At 37.1% G+C, this 13,129-nt stretch overlaps 1 protein-coding gene across 1 annotated transcript in view; it reads right to left on the minus strand.

The window, feature by feature from the left end:
- LRCH1 (leucine rich repeats and calponin homology domain containing 1) overlaps positions 1-13,129 on the minus strand; it is a 343,960-nt gene that overhangs the window by 168,865 nt on the left and 161,966 nt on the right. Inside the window, exon 2 of the mRNA XM_042781726.1 lies at positions 2,800-2,944. Coding sequence (XP_042637660.1) covers positions 2,800-2,944 — 145 coding nt within the window. The remainder of the gene's footprint in view (positions 1-2,799; positions 2,945-13,129) is intronic.

The following is a 13,129-nucleotide window of genomic DNA, read 5'->3' on the forward strand; positions in this document are numbered from 1 at the left end:
GAAGGAAGATTGGGCAATCTACTTCTGTAGTGATATCACTTCAGAAACCCAAGGAGGAGTCGCTATGAGTTGGATCTGACTCGACACCAGTGAGTTTGGTTGTGGTTTTCAGTTCTACATTATTGTTTCACTTTTACACTGTGATATCCATAAAGTAAATTTGATACAGGGTATCAAATATAATTATACATGTATATACAGTATTTGGCTTTCAAAAAGTTTACAGAATGTACATACATTTTTTTTTTAATGTCCTCAATACAATACCCATGGTAGTTAAGAGACACTTATTTCCTAAGTTTCTCCATTTAGTTTTCAAATTCCTTCAAAGAGCACTCGATTCAATACAAAGGAATTGGTCTTAAAATATGCTAATATTAAAACTAGGAGATATGACCAGAGAAAAACAAAACAAAATAAAAATAACCATACAAATGGGAAAAAAAAGGAAACAAAAAGAAAAAGAGAAAAACAAGAAGAAATGAAGCTACTGAAGACAGAAAACAAAGTTTAAAGAGTTGATTGCTTTATGTTGTTGTTGTTGTTATTTGCCGTCGAGTTGGCCCCGACTCATTGCTTCATAGTTCCCTTTATTTCATTCTTCTTTCCATTGCTTAGAATATTATCCTGGAACTCTGTTTATAACGGACCACACAGTTCCGCTTCAGCCATCATCGGTTTCAATGATTTCTCTCTGTTCTTAGCTTTTAGCATCCTGAGATCCACACTCCAACATACTCTCTCTAGTCCTAAGAAGACAGCAATATTCTATTCTCAATTAGGTTTCAGTATGAAAACTACCCTACTTATTTCACTAATGCCTTTTAAAGCATAACATAAACTTGAAGATTATTCAATGTTTGTAGAATGGTATAGTCTATACTATCCCAAAACAAATGTCATCTATACCCCAAAGTTTCTCAGTGTGTATGGACTAAATATAACAATGCAAATTTAAATCTGTGGATGTACTACATGCAGGATGATTAGCGGTGAATATTTTGATGAAAATAAGTTTAGGTTTGTTTTTGTTTGTTTGTTTAAGTAAAGAAAGAAGCCAATGGTGGATCAGTGGTAAATTCTTGCCTTCCAGGCATGAGATCCAGGTTCAATTCCCCGTCAGTGCACTCCATGCACAGCTATCACCCAGTGGAGGTTTAAGTGTTGCTATGCTGCTGAAGAGGTTTCAGTGGAGCTTCCAGACTCAGACAGACCAGGAAAAAAGGCCTGGCAATCTACTCCTGAAAATCAGTCAGTGAAAGCCCTGTGGGTCATGACAGTGCAATCCCATTGTCATGGAGTCACCTTGAGTCAGAAGCCAACTTGAAGTCAGTAAACAACAAGAAGAAGTAAAGTAAGAGACCAACTCCATAAGCTCTTGGAACATCTTATGAGTTAGGAAGACAGGACAGAAGTCTTAGACAGATACTGGGCCAAATTCTACAGACACTACTGTGCTGGCACAACCAGGAAATTCCCAGGTAATTAACATTCTTGTGATGGAAACAGGTTTGACTATTCTCAGGCGTGAAAGTTCAAAGTGGTCAGATAAACTAGAAACCTAGAGAAGTGAAGATTCCATATACGTTATAGATTATTCTAACAATAACCTGCATCTTATTTACCAAAAAGATAAGGCCACCTAAAAATAAGTGCATGCTTTTCTTTTAAACCCCAAGGAAGGACATTCCTGTGGAAACTCAACAGAAAACCATTTTTTTTTTGGCTTCAAAGCAGGTGGAAGCACATAATTATCAGTGGTCAATTAAAAAAAAAACTAAAAGGTTACTGAACTTGTTATCTATCATAAATTGATGCTATACCTGGTTCCCTGGGAATTCCTAATTCGATATATTTGCTACACAGTATAAGCCAATATATATTATTATAAGATAATAATTTATCTTACTATCATCTTCACACTAAGATGATGCAACTGACACAAATAAAGGCTTCAATAAGGCTCGATCTTTGCAAACTAGTTTTGATGGTAGAGATAAGAATTGGTATAAATAAATAAATAACCAAAAGCTCCTCTTCCTCCCTCTCTCTGCCTCCCTCTCTCTTCATCTCTGTGTCTCCCAGACATCACCTATGTAAGTCAAGGTTAGGAAACAAGGAGCCAGAGTTTGGCCAGCGCAGAGAGCAGTTACAGGAGCAAAATCTAAAACCAAGGCTTAAAATAACGTATGTTTTTAACACCAGCGCTACTCGGGGGCACTGATATGCTTACTCAGGAAACGCTGATCTCACGCCATGGGCTATAAAGATGGTAAATTTTATGTCTGGTTAGAGAGTTGCTCAGTGTTGCTCCATAACTTTCTGAGGTGGCTTCAAGTGAGCAGGTTTAGTCCATACTAGTTAGCAAAAGCCAATGGTACCAGTAACTCCCAAAGACCACCAAGGCTTTTCTTTTCTTGCTCTTGACTTGTCTTAATCTCAAATTGAGTTTTTCACTCCCTTTACCTCCTCCAAAATCCACATCAATTTCTGAAAACAATATACCAACAAACTCATAAGCACTAAACAGATAAGAAGTAAAAATGATGCAATATAAATCATTTAAAACAAAAAAACACTTCGTTACATTGTTATTCAAGAAAATCTAGTATAAAGAACAATAGCAATAGCACTATAAATGTGCTACAAAAGATAAAGATATTCCTTGAATGACCTTTGTTGGATTTACTTTAAGGGTGGTCAGAGAGCTAAAAAACAAAATAAACCTGACAGAAATTAAAGCATACTTTTAAAAAAGTTTTAAATTGAATCTCATGACAACATTTATTATTAACCTACCTTAAATTTAAGTACGTCAGCATCTGTAGATTAACGATGGCCTCAGGAATGACTCTGATACAATTGTGATACAGATTAAGAATTTCCAGTGACACAAAATGGCACAATTCCATTGGAATTTCAACCAGCCTGTTTTTAGATAAATCTGTGAGAAAAGGAAAGAATATTTTGTCAATAAATCTTCAGTGTAATCAATACAATCTTGTGATCTCTATTTCCTAACATATTAGTCAAATTTAGGGACACAAGGGTATGGAAATGTATAATACTACTAAAATAGTTTGAGCTCTCCCTATCAGTTTGTAAATCTTGGCCGGCATACAAGGGATACTGAATTACTTTCACTCCAACTGAAAATTTTATCAAGTTCACTCTTTCTGGGCAAGTATGTAAAACTGTGTCCTTTACCATCTGTGAATGCATGCACGTACCAATCAAAAAAAAAACAAACCCACTGCCATTGAGTTGATTCTGACTCATAGCAAACCTCTTGGGTTTCCAAGGCTGTAAATCTTTATGGAAGCAGATTGCCTAATCTTCTCCAAGGCTGTAAATCTTTATGGAAAAAGATTGCCTAATCTTCCCACCGAAGAGCACCTGGTGGGTTTAAACTGTCAACCTTTTGGTTAGAAGCCAAATGTCTTACCCACTATGCCACTGTTGTTGTTGTTGTTATGTGCCATCGAGTCAGACCTGACTCATAGTGACCCCTCCTTGGGTTTCCAAGGCAGTAAGTATCACTACAGAAGTAGATTGCCCAACCTTCCTTCTGAGGAGTGGCTGGTGGGTTTGAACCGCCAGCCTTCTGGTTAACAGTCAAGTGCCCTAGACACTAAGCTCTAGAGCTCCTTTATAATGTACAAGACCTACTTAAAACAATGTGTCTATCAAGGATGACATCATGTCTGCCATATGATGAACCACAAAACCAGGTACTACCGGCTAAGTACAAAGATGGTAATACTGTTCTACATGGCAGTGTAAACATATAGATTCACCATTCCAAAAACAAGAATATGGAATAATCTTTAATATCAATCTGGGTAGACATGAGTTCCAAACACCATAAAAACTGAATATATGGAAAGAGATACCACCACTGAAAACAGTAACTCAAGAATATCAAATTATATCACTCAGTGTCAAGAAGGACACAGTATGAATTGAAGATATTCAGTAAATAATAGATACATACTTAAGGATGAATACAACCACAACAAAAAAATGTAAGCAGGTCAATACCACGAGGATACAGAAGTCAAAGAGCAACTCTCCCTGTCCACCCCTCCGATAAATGATGTGTTACAGAGCAGAACTGCTCCATAGTTTTCTTGGCTGTAATTTTTACCAAAGCAGATTGCCAAGCCTTTCTTCTGCAGCACTGCTGGGTGGGTCAAAACCATCAACCTTTAGGTTAATAGTCAAGGGCAACCATCTGCTCCATTCAGGGACCTTAAGTAAATAAAATAAGGCCTAGCTGGTTTCATGAGGAGCTCTGGTAGCATATTGCCTAAGGCACTTGACAGCTAACCAGAAGGCTGACGGTTCAAACCCATCAGCCACTCCTCGGAAGGAAAATGGGGCAATCTACTTTCATAGTGATACTGCCTCGGCAACCCAAGGAGGGGTCGCTATGAGTTGGGTCTGACTCGATGGCACATAACAACAACAGCTGGTTTCACAGAACATTCTGGACGTACGTACTGTGCTAGGTACTGAGATCCAGGGATCCAATCTATCTCTCATCAGATCACCAGGTCCTGTGATTTCCCAGGCCCTGGGGCAGAAGGGGAAGGAGGTCACGGTGCTTATCCATGGCTGCCTATCCCACGGTGCTCACCTCAAGCAGGGGCCACACAGATGCTGCTGATGCCACCAAGGGGGATGCCCCACCAAGGCCAATGCCCTCCCTACTTGGACCAAGCACCCTGCATGCATTATGGCCCAGGTCTGAGGCTGCAGCTCCTCTTGCAGTGTCGGCTGTAGTAGTGATGGGAGAAGGAACAGGAAGGCGGTCAGCTAGATGATAAGTGCACACCACGCTGGGTGGGTGGGGGATGAACGCAGTTCTCAGAGACCAGGCAATGAATGAATGACCACACAGGATCAGCAGTGGTGGAGCCAAATTTTTCGTGCAGTCCCTCAGTGTGGTGGCAGCATGAATCCTGGCCTGACCAGTGACCATCCTGTGCACAACCTCCAAATCATATAATGTCCTATTTCACAGAATATATCATGGACATTAAGCAATGCATACCTGTATAAAACTACTCTAGACCATATAAAACAGAAGGAAAGCTTCAAAATTCGTATTTAAAAAGTGAGGAATAATACTTTCACCCAAAAAGAGGAAATTACAAATGAATTTCACTTCTAAATATTAATAACTGAAAAACCAAACCAAACTCACTGCCATCAAGTCAATTCCAACTCACAGCAACCCCCACTGGGTTTCTGAGGCAATAAATCTTTACAGAATTAGACTGCCCCATTTTCCTTCCGTGGAGGGGCTGGTGGGTTTGAACTGCCAACCCATCTGGTTAGCAGTCAAATGCCTTAGGCACTATGCCATCAGAGTTCCTTCTAAATATTAATGTAAAACCCTAAATAAAACAATTAGCAAACAGAATTGAGCAGCACATAAAAAAATTAATATATTATGAATAAGTAAGTGGTATTGTTGTTGTTGTTTGTTGCCATTGAGTCAGCTCTGACTCCTGGCAATTTATGTATAAGAGAATGAAACATTGCCCAACATATAAGTCATATAAGGATTATCGAAACATTTATAATATGAATAGATCAAAAGTTAAATAACATCTGATCATATTCATGAATACTATATACTAAATACTTGATAAAATGCTGTATTTTTTTAAAAGACAACTTCATTGAGGTATATTTTACCTATCATAACATTTACCCATTTCAACTGTACAACACAATGATCTCTAGTAATTTTACCAACTAGTACAACCATCACCAGAAATCAGTTCTAGAATACTCACATTCATTCTTAATAGAATTGCTTAATGAAATGAGAATAGCTGGGTATTTGTTTCATAAACACACATCCACACACATTCATATATAAACACAAATACAGTACAACCTGCGAAAGCAAGAACCTGTGTAAGGTGGAAACCTGTCAGAGAGGAAAATGCAAATATTTTCCACTAAAACAAGTGACAGAAAAGTGGTAAGACAGCACCCTGTCAAAGGCAGAAAACATGCAAGATCCAGCAAAACAAGGCAGTCCTGTCGAGTTCCGGCTCTTACAAGTTTCACTGTATGTAGACACACACATTTATACACACATAAACGGATACAAGAGAGACAGAAGGCTTTTTTTTTATTGCTAAATCATGAAAAACTAGTGATGTTACTATTAAAGTCAGGGCAAACTATTACTACTACTCTTCCTACTACTACTATTTATCATTGTCAGTAATATGAAACATGGAAAGGAAAGGAGAAACAAAAGTGGGAAAGAAATTACTTGCAGTTAGAACAGCCAAGAATATCAAGAGAGAAACTACTACAAATGACTTAAGAACTTAATAAAAGGAAAGGGTAGAAAGGTATTCTACTAAATTATAGCTCATTGAGGTTAGGTGCCGTTGAGTCAGTTCTGACTCATGATCATCCCACGTACAACAGAATGAAATGCTGCCCTGTCTGTCCTACACCACCCTCATACTTGCCGCTGTTTGAGCTCAATGTTGCAGCCACTGTGTCAGTCCATCTCATTGCAAGTCTTCCTCTTTTTTGCTGACCCTCAACTTTAGCAAGCATGATATCCTTCTCCAGGGATTCATCCCTCATGATATTAGGTCCAAAGTATGTGAAACGACATCTCTCCATCCTCACTTCTAAAGAGCATTCTGGCTGCACTTCTTCCAAGACAGATTTATTTGTTCTAGCAGCCCATGGTATATTCAGTCTTCTCTGCCAACACCATAATTCAAACGCATCACTTCTTCTTCAGTCTTCCTTATTCATTGTCCAACCTTCACATGCATATAAGGTGATTGAAAAGATTATGACTTGGGTCAGGTGCACCTTAGTCTCAAAGTGACATCTTTGCTTCTTGACACTTTAAAGAGGTCTTCTGAAGCACATCTGCTCAATTTAATGTGTCATTTGATTTCTGGACTGCTGACTCCATGGGCATTGACTGTGGATCCAGGTGAAATGAAATCCTTGACAACTTCAACCTTTTCTCCATTTATCATGATGTTCCTTCCTTATTGGTCCACTAGGAGGATGTTTTCTCTGTATTGTGGTGTAATCCATACTAAAGGCTGCAGTGTTTGATGTTCATCAGTAACTGATTCAAGTCCTCTTAGCTTTCAGTAAGCAAGGTTCTATCATCTGCATATCATAGCTTGTTAATGAGTCTTCCTCCAATCCTGATACCATGTTCTGCTTCATGTAGTCCAGCTTCTTGGATTATTTGCTCAGCATACAGACTATGTACAGTGAAAGGATACAACCCTGATGCACACCTTTCTTGATTTTAAACCATGCAGTATCCCCTTGTTCTGTTCTATGTGTACAGGTTTCTCATGAACACAATTAAGTGTTCTGGAATTCCCATTCTGCACAATGTTATCCACAATTTCTCATGATTTGCACAGTTGAATGCCTTTGGAAAGTCAATAAAACACAGGTATTCTCTTCTGATAGTATCTGCTTTCAGCCAAGATCCACTTGACATCAGCAGTGATATCCCTCATTCCCTGTTCTCTTCTGAATCTGGCTTGAATTTTTGGTAGTTACCTGTTGATATACTGCTGTAACCATTTTTGAATTGTCTTCAGCAAAATTTTCCCTGTGTGTGATAGTAATGATATTGCCGGGTAATTTCTGCATTCTGTTGGATCACTTTCTTTGGAATGGGCACAAATACAGATCTCTTTCAATCTCTTGGCCACACAGCTGTCTTCCACATTTTTTGTCAGACCAGTGAGCACTTCTAATGTGGCATCCATTTTTTGAAACGTCTCACTTATGATTTCATCAATTCCTGAAGCCTTGTTTTTCAACATGCTTTCAGTGCAGCTTGGATTTCTTCCTTCAGTACCACCAGTTTTTGATCATATGCTACCTCCTGAAATGTCTGAATGTCAACCAATTCTTTTTAGTACAGTGACTCTGTGTATTCCTTCCATCTTCTCTTGATGCTTCCCGGGTCATTCAATATTTTGCATATAGAATCCTTCAATATTCCAAGTTGAGGCTTGAATTTTTTTTATTCAGTTCTTTCAGCTTGAGAAACGCTAACCATGTTCTTCCCTTTTGGTTATCTACCTCCAGGTCTTTGTACATTTCATTATAATACTTGATCTTTTTGAGCCACCCTTTGAAATCTTCTGTTCACTTCTTTTTACTTCATCATTTTTTCCCATTGACTTTAGCTACTCTACGTTCAAGACAATTTCAGAGTCTCTTCTGACATCCATTTTGGTCTTTTCTGCCTTTCCTGTGTTTTTAATGACCTTTTGCTTCCCTCACATATGTTATCCTTGATGTCATCCCACAACTTGCCTTGTCTTTGGCCACTGGTGTTCAGTGCATCAAATCTATTCTTCAGATGGTCTCTAGATTCAGGTGGGCTATATTAAGGTCATAGTTTGGCCCTCATGAATTTGTTTTAATTTTTTTCCGCTTCAACTTGACCTTGCATGTGAGCCACAGATGGCCTCTGCCCTTGTTCTGTCTAATGATCTGAGCTTTTACCACAGATATACTCTGTTTGATTCCTGGAAATCCCATCTGTAAAGGCCACATGTATAGTTGCCGTTAATGTTGTTGATAAAAGGGTTTTGCAAGGAGTAAGTCACTGGTCTTACAAAATTCTGTCATGCGATGTCCAACTTCATTTCTATCACCAAGGCCTCATTTCCCAACTACTAATCCTTCTTCTAGTTTCCAACTCCAATAATTATCAATGCATCTTGATAGCACTGAAAATTATAGCTTACACACACACAAATACAAAAATACAAAAGAAGAGGTCTAATTTGTAATGATAATAATAATAAAAGGATAAAACAATGAGTAAATAATGCCAAAAAACTCACTGCTGTCGAGTTGGATCTGACTCATAGTGACCCCTCTTTGGATTTCTGAGGCAGTACCTCTACGGAAGTAGATTGCCCAACCTTCCTTTTGAGGAGTAGCTGGTGGGTTTGAACTGCCAGCCTTCTGGTTAGCAGTCATATGCCCTAGGCACTATGCCACCAGAGCTCCGAAATAACGCCAAACAAGATCATGTGTATATGTCAATCCATGGTTAGAGTAAACTGGATAAAATTTTTTTTTTTTTTTAATGAAAGACTACCTATCTCACAACTTTTATGTTAACAAATTCTAGATGAAATGTTTAATTGTGAAAAATGCAGCCATCACACCTCTATAAGAACAGAAGGAAAATTTGTTTTTATGATCTTAGAATGGCAGTCCTTCCTTGAATGGCATAAAACAAAGATTGATAAATTGGATACATAACAACAAAACTTAAAGATGAAAGGAAATGGTAAACACAGGGAGGAAGAAGGAAGAGTGTTATTACATTGTGAAGACTGAAATGAATGTCACAAAACAAAATGTGCAGTTGTGGTTTAATGGAAAACCAATTTGTTCTGTGAATTTTCATCCAAATCACAGGAAAAATAAAACTTTTTTAAATCCACTGCCCAAGAGAAAAACGACAAAGACTATAAATAGATGTCTCACAGAAAAGGAAACACAAATGGCCCTTAACCATATGAAAGAATTAATACCCTCACTCAAATGAAAGTAATGCAAATACAGACACACATGAGCATTTTCACCTATTAGACTGGAGAATATCAAAACGTTTGATGAACACATTTTATTGCTGAGGATACGGTGATGTAAATGAAGGTATTTTGGCAATGCCTAACAAAATGACAAATGTATATATATTTTGACCTACCAATCTTTCTTGTCTACAGATATATAGATGCAAAGTGTCTACAATATACACATACAGATGCGAATGACAAATTTTTTAGCCTTATTTTAACAGCAAAAGATAGATAGGAATCTAAATATCTATCAGTGGAGGCTTGGTAAAATATTAATCTACTATTAATAAATCTTATAAATCATACTAATAAATGAAATAATATAACATTGTTTGTATTTTATATAACGGAATATAATATTAAATTTTATTTTCCATAATAGAACACCAATACTATACAGTCATTAAAATATGGCAGGTCTGTCTGTGCTGATATAGAACAATATGTACAATATACTTTAAATTTATTAAAAAAGGAGAAAAAGCCAGATACAGTATTATTTGTGTTTATTTCAACAAGTATAAATATGTTTAAATATAAATAGATTATGTCTGGAAGGCTACAAAAGAAACTGCTAAAAGTGGCTATTTTTGAATAGGGATCTCTGGCTAGGAGGGCAGGAAAGGGAGGGAACCTTTATATCTTTAGAAATGTTAACACATTGCTTATTTGATTGTATACATGCATACAGAGTAATATATATATTATGTGTGTATGTATACATATATATATACATACACACATATGTATATACATACACACACACACACATATAATCCCCCAAAAAAACCCAAACTCACTGCTGTCAAGTCGGGTCCAACTCATAGCGACCCCTCCTTGGGTTTCCAAGGCAGTATCACTATGGAACTAGATTGCCCAATCTTCCTTCTGAGGAGTGGCTGGTGGGTTTGAACCGCCAGCCTTCTGGTTAGCAGTCAAACGCCTTAGGCACTATGCCACCAGAGCTCCTGATGCATATATAGTAACATATACATTATTATTATATATTGTATATTATTATATATAGTAACATATACCTTATTATTATATATTGTATATATTATTATAATGTATATATTCGCTATTTAAAACAAAGAACCTTCCCATTATCATTCCTATTATTTCCCTATACAAGAAAGGCATTTGACTGCTAACCAGAAGGCTGGCAGTTCAAACCTACCAGCCTCTCCGATGGAAGATGGAACAATCTACTTCCATAAAATTTACTGCCTCGGAAACCCGATGGGAGTTTCTAAGAGTCAGAATTGACTCCATGGCAGTTTTTTTTTTTTTTTTTTTTCAGTTTTGAAAAGAGTGAAGAGATCAGAGTAAACTCTAAAGTCTTACATGTTCAATTAAGGAAATACTGAAGCAAGCTTCCTTTCATGAATGTCCTCAACCTAAATGGAAAATAATCCAGAAGTTTTCCAGTGCTGTACACATGGAGTCTGCTCATTTGAGTAATATTATAGGTGTGGGCATGGCAGGTGACCTCTGCTCACACCTACTAACTTTATTCGTGTATAACATATAGCCTGACTCCTTTCAAAAGAGGATGCGGGAAAAAGAACATACAGAATAGCACAATTACAAGGACTAAGGAGGAGGGATCACATGTGCTACAATGCTGGAAACTGACCCAGAAAATTTACATGAGTTGTTTTTGTCAGCTTTAACTCAAAGAGAATTCCACTGGCATTTAAAGTTTACTGGAGTTAACTTGATGGTAACTTTTTTTTTTCACCCAGTGTATATTTAAAACTGTACTTTCTTCTGATTGTTACAACCACACTATCAGTTGAATACAAAAGATATAGAATACATACAAGTAGAGTGTATGTTTCAATAATAGTTTAGTTCATTTAACTACTTATAATTAATTCAATTATTTTAATAGCTTCAAAACTATTTTAAGTAATGAAAATATTTTCATTAGCTTCAGTGTCACTAATAATTTTTTAAATGAAAGAGGGTTTTTTTTTTTTTTTGAGTAGGGGGGAATGGTAGTAGAAATAGTATCAAATATCTCCAAACCTTTTAAAAGGTCAAAAGACATCAAATTAATGACAGAAAGCACCTAAGATGCAAAAGACCAATTCTAGCTCTAACCCATCTGAGATGCTTTGAGAAAGTTATTCACTTCTCTAGGTTTTTGTTTGGAATGCATGCATCTGGATGAGTTCTTTTCAGATTGAAGGTTTCTGTGAATATATAAAAAGTATCCAGAATCCAGTATTTTATGTAAGAAGTATTTGGAATTTAAGTAATTTTGTGTCATCAATTGTTAGGTGCCATCAATTTGGTTTCAACTCATAGCAACCCTACGTACAACAGAATGAGAAAGGAGTGAGATAACAGAAATGTAAAAAAACACAAACCCACATGTAATAGGTATTGGCATATCCTTTTAAAGAATATTCACTTCATTGCAAAATCTATATTCTATCATTTAATCTGAATTTTAAAAGTATTTTGTTTTAAAACTTGAGGAGAATGTAGTAGCAGAATATAGAAATCACACAATAGCTTATAAATTAGAAGGCTAACATTCAATTCTGGACTAAGTGTACTAGCACAAAAACCAAACTCACTGCTACTGAATTGGGTCCAACTCATAGTGACCTCTCCTTGGGTTTCTGAGGTGGTATCTCTAGGGAATTAGATTGCCCAGTCTTCCTTCTGAAAGCATACTAATAGCATCATTATTAATGATATGCTAAGAACATGCTAGAATAAGGTTCTAATTAGTGTATGAGTAGGGTATTTTTGTTGCAATTTACCACACAGGTTGTATTTATTCCCCTCACTTCCTGCATTCTTCTCCACAGTTTCCAGATTTGAGAAAGTTAGCATTTTTCCTTTCCATAATTTCCTCTCTAGCAGTCTGATTTTGCAGCTCAGAATCAAGAGTTGTGTTCTGAAGGCTGGTCAGAGCTTCCAAAGATACAGCACCTGCCCAAGTATGTTCCCCTCGTTTTCAATGTCATCTCTGCTCTTTAATCCTTCTTTAAATTGTGCTATTCTGTATATGTTTTTCAGGAATCCTCTTTGGACAGGAATCAGGCTATAATTATTAAAAAAATGGGAACAGCGGTCACCTGCCATGTCCACGCCTCTACTGACAATCAAATAAATAAGTAGACCTCTGTGTCCACTATATTGGTGAGACTATATCTGTAATCATGGGTTTGTGCTAAAGTTTCTACATTAAACAGGAAGAAACTGTACTACAAAATTTATACCTACTTTAGACTCTTTCAATGCCAAAACAAAAAGTTTCCTATATCAGCACTGTTCAAATGAAAACAAAACTGAAAGGGGGAAAAAAAAAAAAAAAAGCTTTCCTTTCTTGTTTAAGATAGCACAGTGCGTAAGGCACTTTACTGCTAATCAGAAGGTTGGCAGTTCAAACCCACCAGCCACTCCTCAGAAGGAAGATGGGGCAATCTACTTCCGTAGTGATACTGCCTTGGAAACCCAAGGAGGGGTCGCTA

This window comes from Orycteropus afer, unplaced genomic scaffold (assembly GCF_000298275.1).
Source record: "Orycteropus afer afer isolate SDZICR_OR568_19922 unplaced genomic scaffold, OryAfe1.0 scaffold00157, whole genome shotgun sequence".
NCBI classification, from domain to species: Eukaryota; Metazoa; Chordata; class Mammalia; order Tubulidentata; family Orycteropodidae; genus Orycteropus; species Orycteropus afer.